This window comes from Candoia aspera, chromosome 4 (assembly GCF_035149785.1).
Source record: "Candoia aspera isolate rCanAsp1 chromosome 4, rCanAsp1.hap2, whole genome shotgun sequence".
Classification (NCBI taxonomy): domain Eukaryota; kingdom Metazoa; phylum Chordata; class Lepidosauria; order Squamata; family Boidae; genus Candoia; species Candoia aspera.
Genome location: NC_086156.1, coordinates 70195987 through 70215148, shown reverse-complemented (window position 1 = coordinate 70215148; position 19162 = coordinate 70195987). Strand labels below are relative to the sequence as shown.

General features: G+C 38.9%; 1 protein-coding gene across 1 annotated transcript in view; it reads left to right on the top strand.

Moving 5' to 3' along the window:
* KCNH6 (potassium voltage-gated channel subfamily H member 6) overlaps window positions 1-19162 on the top strand; it is a 111602-nt gene that overhangs the window by 73658 nt on the left and 18782 nt on the right. Inside the window, exons 4-6 of the mRNA XM_063300426.1 lie at window positions 5702-5910; window positions 11406-11831; window positions 12675-13074. Of these exons, the coding sequence (XP_063156496.1) occupies window positions 5702-5910; window positions 11406-11831; window positions 12675-13074 (1035 nt within the window). The remainder of the gene's footprint in view (window positions 1-5701; window positions 5911-11405; window positions 11832-12674; window positions 13075-19162) is intronic.

Here is a 19162-nt window from a genome sequence, read left to right as displayed (position 1 = left end):
TGGACACAGTTCTCCAGCTTCCCTCCCAAGAGAGGCTGTCTGAGGAGTTCGCGAAAAGCAAGAACATAGATTATGATGCACAGTGAGATTCTTCAGAGAAGACTTGCTTGACAAAGAGGAATCTCTGCAATGAATGTGCAAATGGAAATTGTACTGCTGGTTAGAAATAGGGGTGGTGATGGATTTATGAGGATTATAGAATTTTTCTGTGATTGTTTATCATACCATTCCAGGACAGAATGATAGCTAAAATCATAATCCTTGCAATCTATGACAAACTGCGGGTGTTATCCATAAAGCTCATGTGGCATCTTGCCCACCTTATCCATGCTGCAAGTAAAAGTTAATTGATTTTAAAAATAATGGTGCATTAGAAGTGAAAGCAATTGAAACTATAATAGAAGCAAAGGAAATATGAAGTCTCATTTTAACTCACCAACAGCTGAGGCTGCTGTTCTGAAGCAGTCTTCACTGAAAATGTCCTAGACGTCATCTTGTATACTAAAGGTTTTAGATTTTACAAGGTGAATCACCACATTTTACAAAGCCATAGCAAATGACAAGCAGTTGCAACATTGCTATAGATAACAGGTTTGATCAGGTAAAATACTCTTCTTATGTCAGGACCAAGACCTTAGATTTTATGACCTAGATTTGGTCTAAGTCTGCAGAAGTTATGATTGGTGTTTATTAAGGACTACATAGACATGGGGAAAATATTTTCTGGTTTTTAGTGCTCAAGGGTATATGTACATCAATAACACAAAATGTATATCTTGAACTATAGACTCCATGACAGTGGGGTAGGAGGATAAAATATTTTGCAGTCTTAATAAAACAGAGGATATGGGCAGCTTTTTAGGGACATTTGGGGAGAAAATAGTTTTCTAGAATGTTTCCTAGGTTTGAAGAAAAAAAAATCATTTATTAATTACAACTTCCTCATCCATAGTGTGGAATAAAAAGTAGATGGTCCCAATAGGAGAACTGTGGGTGGTTCCCATCTGGGAATTAAAACCAGTATTTTGAGAAAGACTTTTGAAATATCTCATTAATGGTGAACAGACTTCTGATGCTTAATCATCCATAATCACAGGGATGACTTACATTTAGAAAGCTTTTAAACAAATGAATAGAGTTCCAGGACCAAGCTGTTGTTCAACATACAAAGAATGAAAATTTCAGTACCGCAGCATATATTTTTTGTATTTCCAGACTAAGATATTGTCTAAGGATGTAGTTAATAATTCAGAAAATAGAAAGTGAGGACAGAGAGTAGAAAGGTACTTTACGATGTGGTCAGTGCCTTATTACTCATATAGTAAGTACAAACAATAGAGGTGCTGAACAAAAGATAGCTATGAACAATAGATCTATTGTGGCAAGTCTACTAATACCAAAATAACATTTTTTATATCAGTTCAAGTTATATAATACCAGAGTCAAAAGAGGCCTTCAGAATTATTACAGCAGTGCTATAAAGGATGTGCATAATGACTAGTGCTAATGCCAAATTAAACATTGCCTCAACTCCTATTACTAGGAAAAATTTGATTTGAAAGGTTTTAAAATCATTTTTATTGCCTGAAAGAGTACATTGTGTAGCCTTCTCCAGTGGGGTGTAATTCAGATGTGCTGTGACTACAACTTTCAAGCAGCAGGATAGGGAAATCTGTATTAACGTATTTATCTATGCATGCATTTGCTGAACAATATGCTATATTTAAAATGAATAGGAAGAACTAGAGTTCTAGATTTTTTTTTTCTCACTGACTTTCACAAATATTCTATTTTCTTTTTTTTAAAGGTTCCTTATGCATAAAATCTAATCACTGTAAGTTTATCATAAATTTAGGGAATGTTCTACTGGAAAGCTGAAGTGAATTAGGTAGGTTCGGGTGGTTCCAAAAAAGACCACAGTATTAAAAATAATAACAACAATATTTGGCTGCCACAAACAAATTCACAGGAACATGCATGAACTTTATTAAAATTTCCCCTGTTTTCCAAGAGAATATGCTGCTATTCAAGGTCTCTGGCTTTCTGATTTTATTCTCATGAGCCAATCCATTCCATAAGATATGTTAGGCTGTTATGGTGAGTAGACCAAGACCTCATACTCAGCTTCACAACCAAGTGATCATCTGAACCTTTGAGCTTTTCTAGTCCTAATCTAGCACTGTAGCAGATACACTATACTGATAAGTGGTTATATAGTTTGGTTAGTTATTCTACTTGTTTAGGAAGGTTGATGCAAGTAATGATTTAACTTCATACAAATAGTGCATCATCATTATCACTATTTAATGCATACAGGCCATGTTTTTATCTGTCTTGTGCTCTCAGGAATAAATAATCAAAGAACAGTCCATATTTCTAGGGGAGAAAGTAGTTGGGCAAATGCTTGGATATCTGCAGTACAGGGACAAATGATGATATCATCATGCAATGTCACTATGTGCATTCTTGCAGTTACATCATATAATTACATAAGTGCATCTTGACATCATAACACATTAGCCATGTGTTATTTTGACATTATGTGGCATTTTATGGACAGAGTTGGGAAAATTCTCCATCAAAGAGAATGGAACAAGAATTAGAATGTAATGCTGAAGTGGGCTGAATCTAAACCAGAGTAGTTGTACTGAAATTCTGTTGCAATTATTGTGAAATGTTCATCACAACTAATTTAAATTCAGTTTGTTTGACTGGAACTAGTATGGCTGCTTTAGACTGGATTAAATCTAAAATAGCATATCAATTAACAGCTATAAACTAAGAAGTTTCTGGTTCAAGATCACTTCTGCTATTATATCATTAGGTAGCTTATGGTAAGCCTGTTCTCTCTCACTCCTTAGCTCTGTATCTGATCTAACTAGAGAACAGTTGGAGAGATCACTAAGTAGGACAAAGTTTTGAATATACCATAAAAATGTGGAGTATTATGAAGCAAATGTAATCTCAACCATTGACAGGAGAGCAAAGTAGTATTGGAGAGGAATTATACTGAACAGATACAATAATGTGGCTATCAACCATTCTCAGCTTTTTCTCTCTCCTTTTTCCTTCCTTCTTAATGAGACACTTTCTCCTGGCTGCCTTAAAGCCTGGAGGGGATTTCTTAGAACTGAGGGAGCTGAAGTTTATGGAGAATTGTGCCCAGTTTGAAACAGAAGGAAAGGAGGGCCTCAGCTGGAGAATGAATCTGTCTCTGTAGCACATCACTCAGCCTGAGCATAACAATTGACTTCCCTGAGATTGCAAGGGTCACTCCCTGCCAGGGGCTTGGACCACTTCCAGCCTGGAGGTAGTGTCCACCAGGTCTCCTTCCTGAAGAAACTGGAGCTTACAGATTCTGGGTTCAGAGAAAATTCAGGGAAAGAAGGGAAATCCAGATTGAGGGAAAGCTCAGGTACAGTAATGCTGCTAGCAACAATGTGCTGTGGGTCTGTTGCTAATTGATCTTACTTATTCTCTGCATACAGGCTGGCAGAAGGTGGTCAAGCAACCCCATGAGATGCCCTTCCCAGATTTGTAAATTGATTTCTAACTGGGAGTCACAGCAAAGCTAGTGATTTTGAAACAAGAAAGTTAACAGATCCACACACAGTTTTAGTTATACCCTTATTTTTCAGCAGACGGGTCTTTTAAAAAAACATAGTCATTAGAATGCTTTTGGCCAGTTCTCACCACTGCCAAAATGGACTGGCTACCTAATCCTTGTCACTGTAGTTAGCACTGTCATTTTCTTCAGCCAGTCTGCTGAAAACCTGGCTTTTTAATTAAGAATGAAGACTCACCCACCAGGGCATTAAGAATATAGCTAGCAGCTTTAAACCGGAAGGAACAGAAAAGAACAAGTTCAGAATAGTGCTATCTTCTTCCTCCCAAATTACGTATTTTAGTGGTTCTGAAGGTTATTTTAAGTACCTTCAAATCCTTTTAGGCATATTGGATACTCAGAACAAACTGTTCATCATCTTGTCTTTGTTTAACCAGGTACGGAAGGCTTTGTAATGTACAGTAGTGACAAAGGGAGTTCTGGGGTAGTTCAAGAAGTGCATCTGGAGTGGGAAGGAAAGAGATGGTGCATTCTGCAAATAGAAAAACAGGAAGGTAATAAATAATGGCTATTTAATAGAGGATGAATGGGACAAAACAAATGACAGTGGAGATCCAAGTGGTGATCTAGCCAGGGTAATGAGGCAAAAAATCTGGAAGGCAGTGCTAAAATATCTAGGAGCTGAGTGCTGATGTGGGAAGAGTAAATAGAATACAGAAGCAGCTGATTATTTGTTATTTGCTTTGAGCTGACTAAAGAGGGCTGAAATGAACAGCAGCCCACAACAAGAACTGCTGAACAGTGCTAAAAACACCCACGTTGTTTGTGCAAAGCCTGGCCAATCACTGAACAGTCTCTTGATCCAGGAGAAAATGCCCTTTATCCTATAATAGCCTAGCAGGCTGATAAAATTAAAGAGGTGCTTCAACAGGTTTAAGAGGAAAGAAAGTTTTAATAGGAATGGTTTGGCAGAAGTTTTCAGATATTATAGAGCATAAATATTTCAAAGCTACAGAGCTGCCAATTTCATTTTCCCATTTCAGCAATCAAGCTAAGTGATTTTTAAGGCCAATTGAGACAAAATTGCAAAGGAATGTTTCTCCATTCCTTTCTGAATGGAAAATGTATGTCAGAATAAGTAAATGAACAAACAAATAAGGATATACAGTATATTTGTGAGTAATGAAGCCTTCAGAGCTTGCTGTGTCTATCCCACTGTTTTTCCAGTTCTCTTGAAAAGAGACAGTTTTTGGAACAAGGGGCATATGAAAATATGTTTTTTAAAATCTTCTCTTAAACCTTTAATATAATAGGGGCCTTTGTTCTGAAACGCACCATTATTGAGAATCCTATCAATATATGAAACACTAACTGTAATGCGGAGATATTAATATCACACTGTTTGTTCAGAGACAGTTAACGAGCGCGTGCGTTTTCTAATAAAACACAGAAGTGTCGCTGGTAGGACATTTTCCCATCACTTTCATGAGTGTCTTTCATTTAGAAGTCATTGGAATTTTGATTGATTGATTGATTGCAATACTGTCCACATGAATACCTTGATTATACTACTATTAGAAAAAAATGTAAATAATTCATTTCCTTTTTGGCTATTTTATAAGATCAGTTTGAGCTGTATATATGTATTGGGTTTAATATCTGAGTGATTTTAGAAGTTGCTGTTATTGTTTGTTTTTATTAATCTTTAAAATGATTGTGTTTGCAATTATTTTGGAAGCTTTGAGAAGTTTGTTCACCCTTCAATATTATATGCAACTCCTTTAAATTAAATACATAACAATGGTCACAAATGGAGATACAAATCAAAGTCTAAAGTATTGCTTGTTTTTCTACAGTACAGTTAATTGGAGGAGCTTTTTATCATATTTCAAAGCATCATAATCCCACATAATAAAGAGAGATTCCTTTATTGCTAAATGCTGTACTTTTAATAAACAAACCAAAGAGAAATCCCACCAACCTACAGTAGTATTTAAAACTTTGATCCTACAGTCTCTTAGTCTTCTGCCCTCTCCACTTTGCTGTAGAAAAATGGGTTGTTCTGCATAATTAGAGTTTAGGTATCTTTGTTTGCTAAAACCTTAACTAGCCACATGTTTATCTATTTTCCCCCAGAAGCCTCCCAAGTCAAACTCAACCAGAATTCCACATCAGATGCAAACCTCGTGAAATATAGGACCATCAGCCAGATTCCACAGTTCACCCTCAACTTTGTGGAATTCAACCTTGAGAAGCATCGCTCAGGCTCCGCCACAGAGATTGAGATAATTGCCCCGCACAAAGTAACAGAACGCACCCAGAATGTAACTGAAAAAGTCACTCAGGTATGTGGCTTCTGAGAGTTAGCATGTAGATGAATCGCTAATAGGATGGAGGAAGGCAAATTCAGCTGAAAGAAAATACACACATAAACAATACAGCAAATACATTTTACATTGCTTGGGATACAGTACAAATGTGCCCCAGTATTTTTTTTCTTTTTTCTTTTGCTATGTATTCATGACATTGTGGTTATCTCACTCCCATCCCACAGCAGAAGTGGTTTAAAGTTGCCTTGAGCATTTTGCCTCTTTGACTTAGCACACTTCATCTTAAGGATGATGGTGTAGTCAGGGGTTGGAATCTGCCCAGTTTCTTTTCATTCATTCATTCATATATATACTGTATATACAGTATATATATATATTATTAAAGATTTTTTTCATAGGTAAAAGACAAATCTAAAAAAAAGAAGAGAGTAGAAAAAAGAAAAAAGAGAAGAAAGCAAAAACTGAAAAAGAGATAACTAAAGAAACTAAATTACTTCCGACCTCCTTTTCAACAGATATTAACAAACCCATCATCTCCCCTCCCTCCTAACTGTTCCAGAGATCCATTCTGCCCCTTATTTAATCCTCATCTTTTTCAGTCATTAAATCCATAAATCATCATTTCACTTTTTTCTTCTTTTAGCAAAAAAATCCTAAAAGATTTCCAGCCTTTCAGAAAGGTACTTACTGTTTTTTCCCTGACCAAACTGGTCAGTTTTGCCATTTTTTCCAGTTCTGACATTTTCACAATCCATTCCTCCATTGTGGGAATTTTTGTACTCTTCCATCGTTGTATGTAATCTTGCTGCGATTACCATATACAAAATCAATTTTCCATGAGTCTTTTCTAATTCATTATCCATAAGTCCCAGTAGAAAGAGTTCTGGTTTCTTTATGAAATTAATCTTTAAAATTCTTTGTATGTATTTGTATCCAAAAATTCTTGGCTTTTCACAGGTCTACCATGCATGATAAAAATGTCCCTTCATGTTTCTCACATTTCCAACATTGACTTGAGGTACTTTTATACATTTTTAATAGTTTCTCTGATGTCATGTACCAATGATACATCATTTTATTAAAAAATTCTTTTAAGTTATAACACAGTGTAAATTTTATCCCATTTATCCACATTTTCTCCCATGTATCTATATATTATAACCAAAATTGGTAGCCTATTTTATCATACAATCCTTAACTTGTTCCTCTTCAGTTTCAAAACTTAACAAAAGTTTATACATTTTTGCAATTACACGTTCATCATTTGTAGATAGTTCATTTTCAAATTATTTTATGTTTTTCAGTTCCAGTTACCCTTTTATCTATATTAATTTTTTCTTTTAATTGTGCACATGAAAACCATTGAAAACTGTGTCCCTCTGCAGTCAGCTATTTTCTTGACTTCATCTTAAGTTTTCCATCTTCCTGTATTAGTAAATCTTGGTATGTTAGCCATTTCTCTCTATTTGCTGTTTCTCTTCTATGAAATGCTTCCTGTGCTGAGACCAATAAAGGTATTTTCAGGCACAACCTGGGTTTGTGTCTATTCCATATTCTTAATATGGCACTTCTTACATAATGATTTTTAAAATCTACATTAAATTTAACTTTAGTGTACCATAAAAACCCATGCCAACCAAACCTCAAGTTATGTTCTTCCAATTCTTACATTCTTCTATTTCTCAGTAACACCCACTGTTTCATCCAAACCAAATAGCAGGCTGCAAAATACAATTTAAAGTCAGGTAAACTCAGTCCTCCTCTATCCTTTGCATCCTGCAGAATTTTACATTTGAACCTTGGAATCTTCCAGTTCCTGTTGGCCACTTTAGACTGCTGTGGGCCGGTTCCCACACAATCCAACAGTCATTGGATTCTGCCCTCCATTGCCATTTTCACATGGGCTGCAGGAGGGACTGAACATCTGGCTTTTGCAGAGGCATCTGCTTGGGTGTTTCCTCAATAATGCTTTCTGAAGCCTTGTGGGGTCTCATGAAAGCCTCTTATATACTCAGGTTTAGCCCTCATTTGAAAAAAGCACTAGACCTGATTTTTAAAGATGATTTAACATTATTTGAAAGAATGTATTTAAAAAACAGGGCTAGGATGCGTTTGAGAGAGTTCTACTCCTATGCTGCACAGAAGGTTGATTAAGCCAGGAAAGAGAGCTGGATTCTTCAAGCTATGGACTTCTGGTTTTGTCACAAATGAGTGCACTTCAGGGATTCACATGGCCATACTTTTTTACTTTATTATTATTTGGAGAGCACCATTTTACCTATTAATTTGGTGGGGCTGATATTTCTTTGCAGCATTAGTTGAGAGCAGGTTATCAGTCACTTGTTATCAGTCACCATTTCCTGCTTGCCCCTGCACATCCTTCCTCTGTACCTGTGACCTGTCAGCCAGATTATTTTTGGACACGGATTTAGTGTTTCTTCAGAAGAGCACTAGATCCATGTTTAGAAATAGTCCAGCTAACTGAGGCAGAATAAAGATTGGCAATGAGAGCAGCACAGTTTAGGCTGGCATGCTTTTCTCCTGGCTCACAGACTAGAAGAAAGCATTTTAACAGAGTCGCCTGGCTGTGCCCCAAATTGGCTGTCATTATCACAATTGTTGGCTGGAAATTTCACAGTTTAATGATGCACTGTATAAAAAGTATTTCCTTCAGCTGGGGTTGAATCTCTCTGCCTTTAGTTTCAGGTAAATCCATTGTAATATGTAATATATATATATATATATATATATATATATATATATATATATATATATATATATACACACACACACACACACACACATACATACATACATACATACACACACACACACAGACATGAATTATTTCTTTCCATTGTAATAACATTTATCAGATGTACTCATTCACAAAAGAAACACTGATTCTGATCCAGCCCTATATTGGGCTTTGGATCTAGTGTGAATGTATGCCTGTGATTAAAACTGAGGAGATAAGGCCATAGTACTGAAAGGTTAGGGTTAGGGTTAATATTCCCTACTAATATTCCCATCTCCCCTCCCCTTATATGCCATACGACTCAGTAGCAGTAAAAATAAAGTGTCTTTTGACTTGTGACTTCACAATTCAATGTCCACGTTAGACATTGTTTCTGTCTTCTGTCTGCTCTTCCAGTCTTGCTCCCCTGCACATACAGCACTGATTTTCTATGCACAGTTTGAAATGAGTCTGAAACTCAAGCTGAAGCCAATGAGTACTAGGAGAAAAAGGCCTGGAGAAAAGGCCTGGAGAAGAAGGCGGGGGCTTCCCTTCTGGGCTGAGAATCCATTCATAATTTTAGAAACTGAAGATTATTGAGTAGAGTGTACATGAAAGATGGGAAGACTCCATTTGCCAAAATCACACTTCATAAATTCATCCATATACATGGACACCACCAGATGGAGCACACAGAAATCAAATTAATTATATAATTTGGCTGCCAGTTATGCTTTGTTATTGTTGCTTGGTTGTGTTTTTAATTGTTGTTAACTGCCCAGAGTCACCATGGTGAGATGAGCAACCACATAAATTGAAATCAATTCGGCGGGAAGGTAACGGCGTTCCGTGTCGTCATGCTGGCCACATGACCCGGAAGTGTCCTATGGACAACACCGGCTCCAAGGTTTAGAAACGGAGATGAGCACCGCCCCCTAGAGTCGGACTCGACTGGACTTTGCGTCAAGGGAAACCTTTACCTTTACCTTATGAGGAGATAGAAGAACTCAGTTATAACAGCAAAGGTGACAGAGAGCTGATCGTGGAACAAAGCACAAAATGCTTATGTGCAAGTTCCATGTTAAGCTAAAGCAGAGCCTGGGAAAGAGGATGGCAATTTGCAAAATAATATTAGTTTGGAATATCTGTACATTCCTTCTTTATCAGGAAAATGGGTAAAACTTCATCAACAAGCAAGTTGATCAAGAGGATCAAAGAATCTTCACCCTAACAAACTTAGAGATAAATGGAGTGATAAACTAAACATAACCAGTTGCCATGATTTCTGTAATCTAACCCCCTTTTTGCCCTTTCAATAAATCTAGTTAATAAGACTCTGTGAGGATCTATCCTCCTTGGTTACAAGCAGCTTCTAGGGGATTGATACATTAGAGTTGTGAGGTGAAAGGTCCCCTGTGCAAGCACCAAGTCATGTCTGACCCTTTGGGGGGACGACGTCTTCGTGACGTTTTCTTGGCAGACTATAGAGCGGGGTGGTTTGCCATTGCCTTCCCCAGTCATCACCTTCCCCAGCAAGCTGGGTACTCCTTTTACCAACCTCGGAAGGATGGAAGGCTGAGTCGACCTGAGCCGGCTACCCGAGACTCCAGCTTCTGCTGGGATCGAACTCGGGTCGTGGGGAGAGTTTCAGCTGCAGTGTGTGATGGAGAGCACAATGCCTTCTCCTACTGCATGCTCATGATAAAGATTGCTGTGTCAGATATTAAGGGAGGATATTTCCTTAGTACCAAGGAAATATCCTCCCTTGATATCTGACACAGCAATCGTTACCGAGCATGCAGTAGGAGAAGGCATTGTGCTCTCCATCACACACTGCACCCTAAGAGCAAAGTTCTTGGATCTTGCCCATTGGCTTGCTCCTGCATTAATAGCAAGGAAAGCTCCAAAAGTTCAATATTCTCTTATCAGCTGCTCTTTTTGATGTGACATTGGGGTTTGAGTTTGATATGGTCTTCTGACTAATCAGAAAAAATCTTATCAACTGCTTATGTGATCAATCAACAAAATGGAGGGAAGGGAAGATGGTTACTAAGTCTGCTTGCAGGAATAACTGGGGGATACTGGCAATCAGTCGCATATGAGGGAGACATGGTTGGGCTGGCAAACAGAAGACAGCTGTGGACATAACTTAAACAATTGCTGACTACTGGAGACGTGCGGTCACTCTTACTAGCTGTAGCACTACACAGCCTCAGACTGGTCTGTTTGGCTTTTCCTGAAAGGTCATAGATAAACCTGATGTTTGCTAAATCCATTTGCTCTTCCTCTTAGCCACCTAGAGAGCCCCTAAAGGTCTGTCCCATATTACTGGCAGTACTGATTTTCTACAGGCCCCATCCAATGTCTTTTCTTCTGCTGTTCATATGGGAGTCTGATTAAGATGTTCTGGAGAATCTGGGTTCCATACCCCTTGCTTCTCTTTTCTCATCTAAAATTATTATTATTTCATTACAGATATTTTAAATCAATTTTCTGCCCCATAGAGCCATTGAAGTAATATACAATTTTAAGGATACAATAATATAATTCATTACAAAAATAAATAAATACCCTTTTGTTATGAATTTCAGGTTCTTTCTTGCTATTACAATTACATGCAAATATATTTTTCTATTATTTTCTATTCTTCTTTACCCCCAAGCAAATGTGTTGTTTTTGGACAAACTATTATAGCTGCTGTATTTCAATATCATATGTATATAGTCCTGGGTATAGCTGTTCTGAAACCGCATGTTGTTTCTCTCTCTGACAGGTTCTATCACTGGGAGCAGATGTTCTCCCTGAATACAAGTTGCAGGCACCACGCATCCACCGATGGACCATCCTGCACTACAGTCCCTTCAAGGCAGTATGGGACTGGCTTATCCTGCTGCTGGTCATCTACACAGCTGTCTTCACCCCCTACTCAGCTGCCTTCTTGCTCAATGAAGAACAAGAGGAGAAGCAGTCAGACTGCAGCTATTCATGTGACCCCCTCTACATAATTGACCTCATTGTGGATATCATGTTTATAATTGACATTATCATTAACTTCCGCACCACTTATGTCAACATGAATGATGAGGTAGTCAGCCATCCAGGAAAAATTGCTATCCACTATTTCAAAGGCTGGTTTCTCATTGACATGGTTGCTGCCATCCCCTTTGATTTACTCATATTCCGCTCTGGATCTGATGAGGTGAGATATACACATTTAGCTCTTACAGGAGGATAAATCTGACAGCATGTGACTTGTGTCCGTTGTCAGGTGAGCATACTGAAATTGGAAGAGGGATTTTTTGAATTGGTGTCATGGATTTTTAGAAGACTGAAGAAAATTTTCAGGAGGATGTGCCAGGAATCATTTTGCTTATAGGGCTTACTATCAAATGTTCTTTTAAGTTCCAACTTGTGCCACAGCTATCTTAAGCATGCATTTTTTCTAAAGGTCTCTCAGCAGGCTGTGCCCTGTTGTGTGTTCTGAGCTTGCCAAACACTAGTTATTGCTATAATGCCAATGATATAGCTGATATGCATCAATACCTAGAGGACCCTGGATAAAATGAGCAAGGCCTGTAGGTATTGTTGGGATTTCTGGGTGTTTTAAATGCTCTCATCTAGAAAGCAATCTGGAGCCTATTTGGGGGCAGAGATAAAGTTAACTTTTTTCTGGAGTTAAAATGTTAGACAATTCTGACCTCAAGGAATGGCTACTGAAGAATAATAACATCTCATAAAATCACACAGATGCCTTGAGTTGCAGAAAAGCGAAATATGCATGGACAGGTAATGTGCTGCATTATAGAGGACATTCAGTTCAGAGTATCTGCCTGGAAGTCATTTCCTCTCTATGCTTTTTTCCTCTCTCTAAAAAAACAGAAGAATGTATCTGCAAGGCTCCCAGTATGACGTTTTCATGCATCTTTTAGACTAATTCAATGTCTGCCCCCCCCCAAAATGAAATAAGATCCAGAAGTCCTGCCACTTAGTTTATTGTTTGTTCTTTGTTTCTGCACACTCTCTTTCTTCTTCCTCTCTCTAGACAACAACTTTGATAGGGCTGCTAAAGACTGCACGACTCTTACGCTTAGTAAGAGTAGCCCGCAAGTTGGACCGCTATTCAGAATATGGGGCTGCTGTACTCTTTCTGCTCATGTGCACATTTGCCCTCATTGCCCATTGGCTAGCCTGCATTTGGTATGCCATTGGCAATGTGGAGCGGCCCTACATGAAGCGTAAGATTGGATGGCTGGACAACCTCGGTGACCAGATTGGCAAACGCTACAATGACAGCGACCTCTCATCTGGCCCCTCCATCAAGGATAAATATGTGACTGCACTCTACTTCACATTCAGTAGCCTTACCAGTGTGGGCTTTGGCAATGTCTCACCCAATACAAACTCTGAGAAGATCTTTTCCATCTGCGTCATGCTGATTGGCTGTAAGTGCTTCTGAACCTTCTCTTTAAATTTGATTGTATCTCCTTCTCAGCAATAGCAATGTTCCCTTTTTCCTTAAACATTCCTTTCAAACATGTCAGAGATTTCCTGGCATGAATCCAAAATCTGCTCGTCCTTTGAGATACTGTGTTAGTGATATCCACTGGAGTTAGTGGGACAGACAGCTGAATCACCATAAATAGCTTCAAGGAATTGCCATATGAGGAACCAGCTACATCTAGGCTGTCATCAATTCTCAACTCTTGCAAAGACTCAGAGTACACTTAGTGATGCAGATTGCAACTAGGTAATGAGAGTGTGTGTGACAAATTGGAGAGGGTGGAAAAGAATCCACATAGTAACATATAGAGATTTTGAGTGCAAAACAAAAGTTTGGCCCTTAGAGATCGTACAGAAATGCACCTTAGAATCCATATCTATTTATCATGATCTCCGTATCATGCATGTGGATTTTCCCACATGCAGATGATCTTTTCAGCACATTCTAAAGCTGAGTTTATGACAAGGCTGCACTGCCTACTGCATACGCTGCTACACTTACCAGAAGTAGCACGAAGTATCTCAGGTCATCTTTTCCCACCACAGCAACAACTTCATGAGGAGCATTCTCCATCTATTTCTTCTCAGGCAGTGCTGAGCTCTTGAATTTTTGTTTTGTTTTTAAAAATAATAGTTGTTGTTGTTTGTTATTATAACATCCTTTTTAGCAAGATGTTTTTGTCAACTTTTACCTAAGATTTCTCTCCTGACTTTTGGCCTGAAGACTTTTCCCTTGGAATTACTGTGGGAGTAAACTCCCTGTCATAGACAGACATTCTGTGTGTTTGGATATATATGTGTGTGTCTGTTTTTCTTTTGGGTCTAGGAGAGAACAACTGTGCAGGCTCCTGCACAGATAGTCAAACTTCTTCCACATAAGCATATCACAACTGCCTGTGGGAACTAGTATTTCAAGCCATTACATCAAGCACTTCTCACGTTCAGCCCCGAAACAAGCCTCACAAAATATTTGTTATGTCCCAGTTCTGAATGCTTCTTTATTACATCATTGAAGGATGGCTCAGTCTACCAGACCACTGATGAATATAACCTCCTCTTCATGTCTAATAGCTTTATCTCCTGCCTAATCTAGGCCAAATACTGTTGAACTGCTGGTGAGTGCTGACTCTGAGCCACTTTTGACATTGGGTAAATATGTAATTGTCAGCCCTCCAAGGTTGATCCAACTTGGAAACCAAAGACATGCAAACTAATACTACCTTTATTATAAGGATACAGTAACAGAATCTTGCCAGTCTGAATGCGCTACTCCCCTCCCCTGCTTTATCTTCATGAGAACTAGGGAAGGTCATGTCTGAGATACTCTCTTAAATTATATTTCTGCCCTGGACTCAGATTTCTTTTATCTGACCATCGTCTTGGTGTGGCTATTCCTCCTGTTCCTCAAGGTTATTCCTTCTGCCCATTACAGTAATGGCCCTGAGCTTCAAGAATTGAATTCTCAGCACTCCATCAGTCATGCTGTTGATTAGAAACACCGTACAAACATTGACCAAAGTGAGATCTTGGTTCACAGAATTCATCTGTTCAGATTTGAATTATTCTACTTGGTTCTGTTCGTGATCTAACCATCTTTTCAACTTTTGAGGACATTGCTAAAACCCTTGGCTTCATAGTTAAAGAGTTAAAGAGCAGCTTCCAACAATTAACAGTCTAATATGCATGTCAGTACACTCACATTCCATATTACCTATGTTGCTGCTTAGTATAAATAATTAAAGAATTTTGAGTTTGGTCCTCATATTAAGAGATGGCTTATTCCCTTAGCTCACAACTCAAACCCTGAATCCAAGATAACAAGTTCTCCTCCTGTTATTTCATTATACCAAAAGAGGATATCCTTTTTCCCATCTGAATCTTAAGTGATTTTTACTGGACAAGACATGCATGGTGACATTAGCATATATCCTTCTATCCTTCCAGGAAAAACAATGCTTTGCATCAGTCTTATGAATGCATATTTTTCATATTTCCATCAAGCAATATCTCTACAAATGCTTGTAATCCATGGTGAACAGGATGACTTACCAGTTTCAGTCATCCCTTCTGGCTTTTCCTGAGCTCTGTGGGTATTATATGTATGGCTGTGGGTATTTATTATACGTCTGCCTATTTGTAGCATCCACAAATATGGACCAGTAGGACCAAATTTCCACTAGCTTCTCAATCTTATCCTTTGTTCAAATAAGGGTAACTTGGGAGAAAACACATAATCCCCTTTCTGGATACTTAACTTCATAGAGGCAAGATATGATTCCCCTGAGAAAAGGCTTTTCTACCAGATGATAGGGCAAAGAGACTATAGGACTGGCTTCCCAGAATATTTTAGGACATATGGCATCAGCCAAAGGTTATGCCCTTTGTGCAACTGCATATAAAGCCACTGCAGTTAGGTGTGTCCAGTCAGTAGTACCTAACATTAACCATTCCTGTTTACAGATCACTATTTTAGATGCAATGAATGTTTCCCTTCTGTGGTAAATCAAAATGCTTAATTTTCTGAGACTCCCTCAAGGATGATCACAACAGATACTTCCACTGTGTGGTGGGGCACACATTCTCCTCTATAATAACCAAGGGGCATCTAGCTGGAAAATTGCAGTTCTTTGGGCCTCACAAGCAGCTGCAGTATCCAACATTTAGCAGCAATAAATCCATCAGGTTGATCTCAGAGTCATGGATTCATTCAATTATCATTCATGCATAAAGAAAAAAAGCTTACAAGAGAGCAAATCCAAAGGCAAAACAAGTCAGATGTTTAGGAAAGGGTCTAGCAGTTACAAGTTTTCAAGGCAGGAATTCTATGAGGCTTTCATAGGATGGTGTTGTTTCAGTTACCTTGAGGTTGCTCCTTAAATACTTGAAATCTCTTTCTGTCCATCTGTCTTTCTCTCTCTCTCACACACACACACACACACAAACTCAGTTGGCCCTGATCAGGACTGGCTTCCTCCAGCAGCTGACTCCTGAGTAGCCCTGCCAGGTCCAGCTGGTTCTCAGTGTACCTCAGTACTTCTACTCGTCTTTATATTCTAGTGCCCTCTTCTCAAATGTGGGTGATCATGAAGGTTCGACGAGGAGGCTTGTGGACTGGGTCAGCGTCTGCTGGGCACGGGGTGAAAACTGTGAGGCTGGTTCCACTTCTTGCAATGCTTCTTCCTCTTCCTTATCTGAGCAGGGCTCTTGAGACTAGGTCATGACAGCACCACATAAAGTATTCATAACGTTCAAGGTGGCCAAAATATTTGAGGACTTTCTTCATCATCAGGGTAAGACGGGTTACTGTGGAGAATTTAACTGTCATGTAATATCTTCATAAAATACCTTCATTTCTCAGTCATATTTGCCTTGTCTGAGAATGGTGCTACTCCACTGTATTTTCCCAGCAGCAGTCTTACCTCAGAAGCACAGCTGCCCTGCAGATCTTTTCAGTTATCTCCAATGTTCTTCCTATGAATATTCTTAGGAAATCCATCCTAGAACACATTTTCACAGGTGAGACGCTTCCAGGGTCGATCATTTCACCTCCAGATGAAGTGTCCAATGTCCTCACATGTTTGGAGGTGGGGTAGTCAGTACAAGATACATTTCTTTGTTTTTTGGACTAGCGCTTCCTTTGTCTCTTTCCACCAGTTCCTCTACCAATGAAAGTCATTTCAGAGTCTACATAAGATGCTGCTAGTTGTATTCTTATTGTGCTATTGTAGAATAAAAGCATGAATGGCACCTCTTTTCTAGCCATATCTGGAGCTGATCCAACTTAGTACTATGGACTGACTTTTCTCCTCTCCTCAAGGAGAACAGCCTGTTTTTTATTATTTTTTTAAACTTCCTTTTGGTAATTTCAGCATTTCATATCAGGGTTGAAAGTATTTTATCATTAATCAGCTTAATGGTTCATGAGTGGCGTACAAAATCAGTATCTCCCAGTTTCTTCGCCAACCTCAAAACCTCTCATTACCCATACTGACGGCACATCCCTTTGAATCCCTGGCTACTTGCCAATTTTCTTTGTTAACATGGAACATGGCCTTCCTTGTTGCAGTTGGTTTTAAAACTGGGCAATCTCTGTTTTTTCATTTAATTCAAAATATCATCCTTCCAGCTTTCTTTTAGAATATAGCTGTTTGGAACAATGGCTACAGTACCTTCATTCAGAGGCCACAAAGCAAAGGCCTTTTATAAAGAGTGCACAGTATCCTTTTATGAGCAAGAATATCTTTGAGTAAAAAAAGATAGATATTGTCTCTTTGTATTGCCTTCAGTAGGAGCTGTTCCAGAAGTTTTTGGAACATTTGATCCTGGTGATCTCTGTACTCTCTTGTGGGTAGAAAGAAAAGACTTTCTGATGTATGAACATTAGATTTGTCATCAGCAGAAATCATACAAATAAAATAGTAATTGTATTTCAACAACATATTTTAACTCAGCTTCATAATGGAAGATTTTGCTGGAATTCTTCCTGCCCTGACACTGCTCCCTAGTGATTTACACCATCTTCCAGACTCATCCAACCATTATTGTGCCGATATAAAAGTTATGAAGAAAGGCTTTATATCACCTCAATAATAGCTGGGTGACACTAGAAGAGGCTATAAGTCATGAGGGGGAAATGATGTTAGGGATGCAATTAACTCCTGCACACATTAATGCAGATCATATCAAATCCATTTGAATCCATTCTCTCTCTCTCTCTCATGCACACATCCACAGAGAAAAGCAGGCATACTAACACACGCTGTAACTACCTACAAATGTCTCTCTCTCTCTCACACACACACACACACACACACAGAGACTTCATTTGTCCCTACTGCAATATAGGGGGTGCTGTTGGACTGCTATAAAATAGGCTGTCTTGTTAGACCTTTATCAGTGTGTTAAAACTCTGTAAAACTGTGTATGTGTGCTGCCTGGCCACCATGTGTGCTGCTGTGTGTACACACAGTATTTAGTTCCCTGAGCATTCCTTTTAGCACCTGTTTTGTCTAAGGAAATGCCAGTCTATTGCTTCTCTAGGGAGTCAGTCATATCCTTACAGGAAAGCCAGATAGTTTGGCCCTCTTGAGAGGCCCTTAAATTGCCTGTGTGTCTGCATTGCCCTGATCTGTTGGAAGTCAGGATGAAGCACGGAGCTTGCACAAGACATTCAGGAAGACAGAAGAGACTGAAGGCAATGTGGTATAGTGGTAATGCTTTGCCTGAGACTTTAAGCAGCATTGCAGTTATGATGAGGGACTCAGACAAAAGGCGAGTTCTGCTCCCTCCAACTAACTAGCAATTTGCCCTGGCTCAGAAATCAAGAAAGGCAGGATACTACACTGGATAAGGAAACGCCTTTGCTCCTGTTTGGTTTTTAGTTTTCATGCTATTATCACCATAAAAGAGTTAGGCTGTTTAGAAACAGTTACAGGTGTTTCTCGCTTGCTGATCATTCGTTCAGTGACCATTCAAACTTGCAACGGCATTGAATGAATGCTACTTATGACCAGTCCTTGGAATTCAAGCTGTCGCAGCTTCCCCGCAATCATATAGTCACCATTGTGACCTTCTTTGCTGGCTTCTGACAAACAAAGTAAATGGGGAAGCTGGCAGGAGGTTGCAAACGGCGACCACATGATGTCCTCACTTAATGACCCATAGCGATTCACTTAATGACAGCAACTGGGAGTGTCTGAACTGCTGTCACTAAGTGGCATGGTCACTGCTTTATGACCGCATTGCTTAGCAACTGCAATTCTGGTCCCAACTGCTGTTGTTAACCGAGGACTACCTGTAGTGAATTTCTCCTTCTTCTAGAATAAGTAAGATAAATTGCCCACTTGTTCTAAAAGGACATCTGTATCCAGCTCTAGTCAAATCAACTGTAGTGAGGGCTTCTACATTATTTTATTCTAAAATAATGGGGTAGAAGAAGGTTTTTTCATATGAAAAAGGTCTCTACCCTTTTTAGGAGTACGGACAAACAATACACACACATACAAACATATTTTATGACATCTCAGCAAT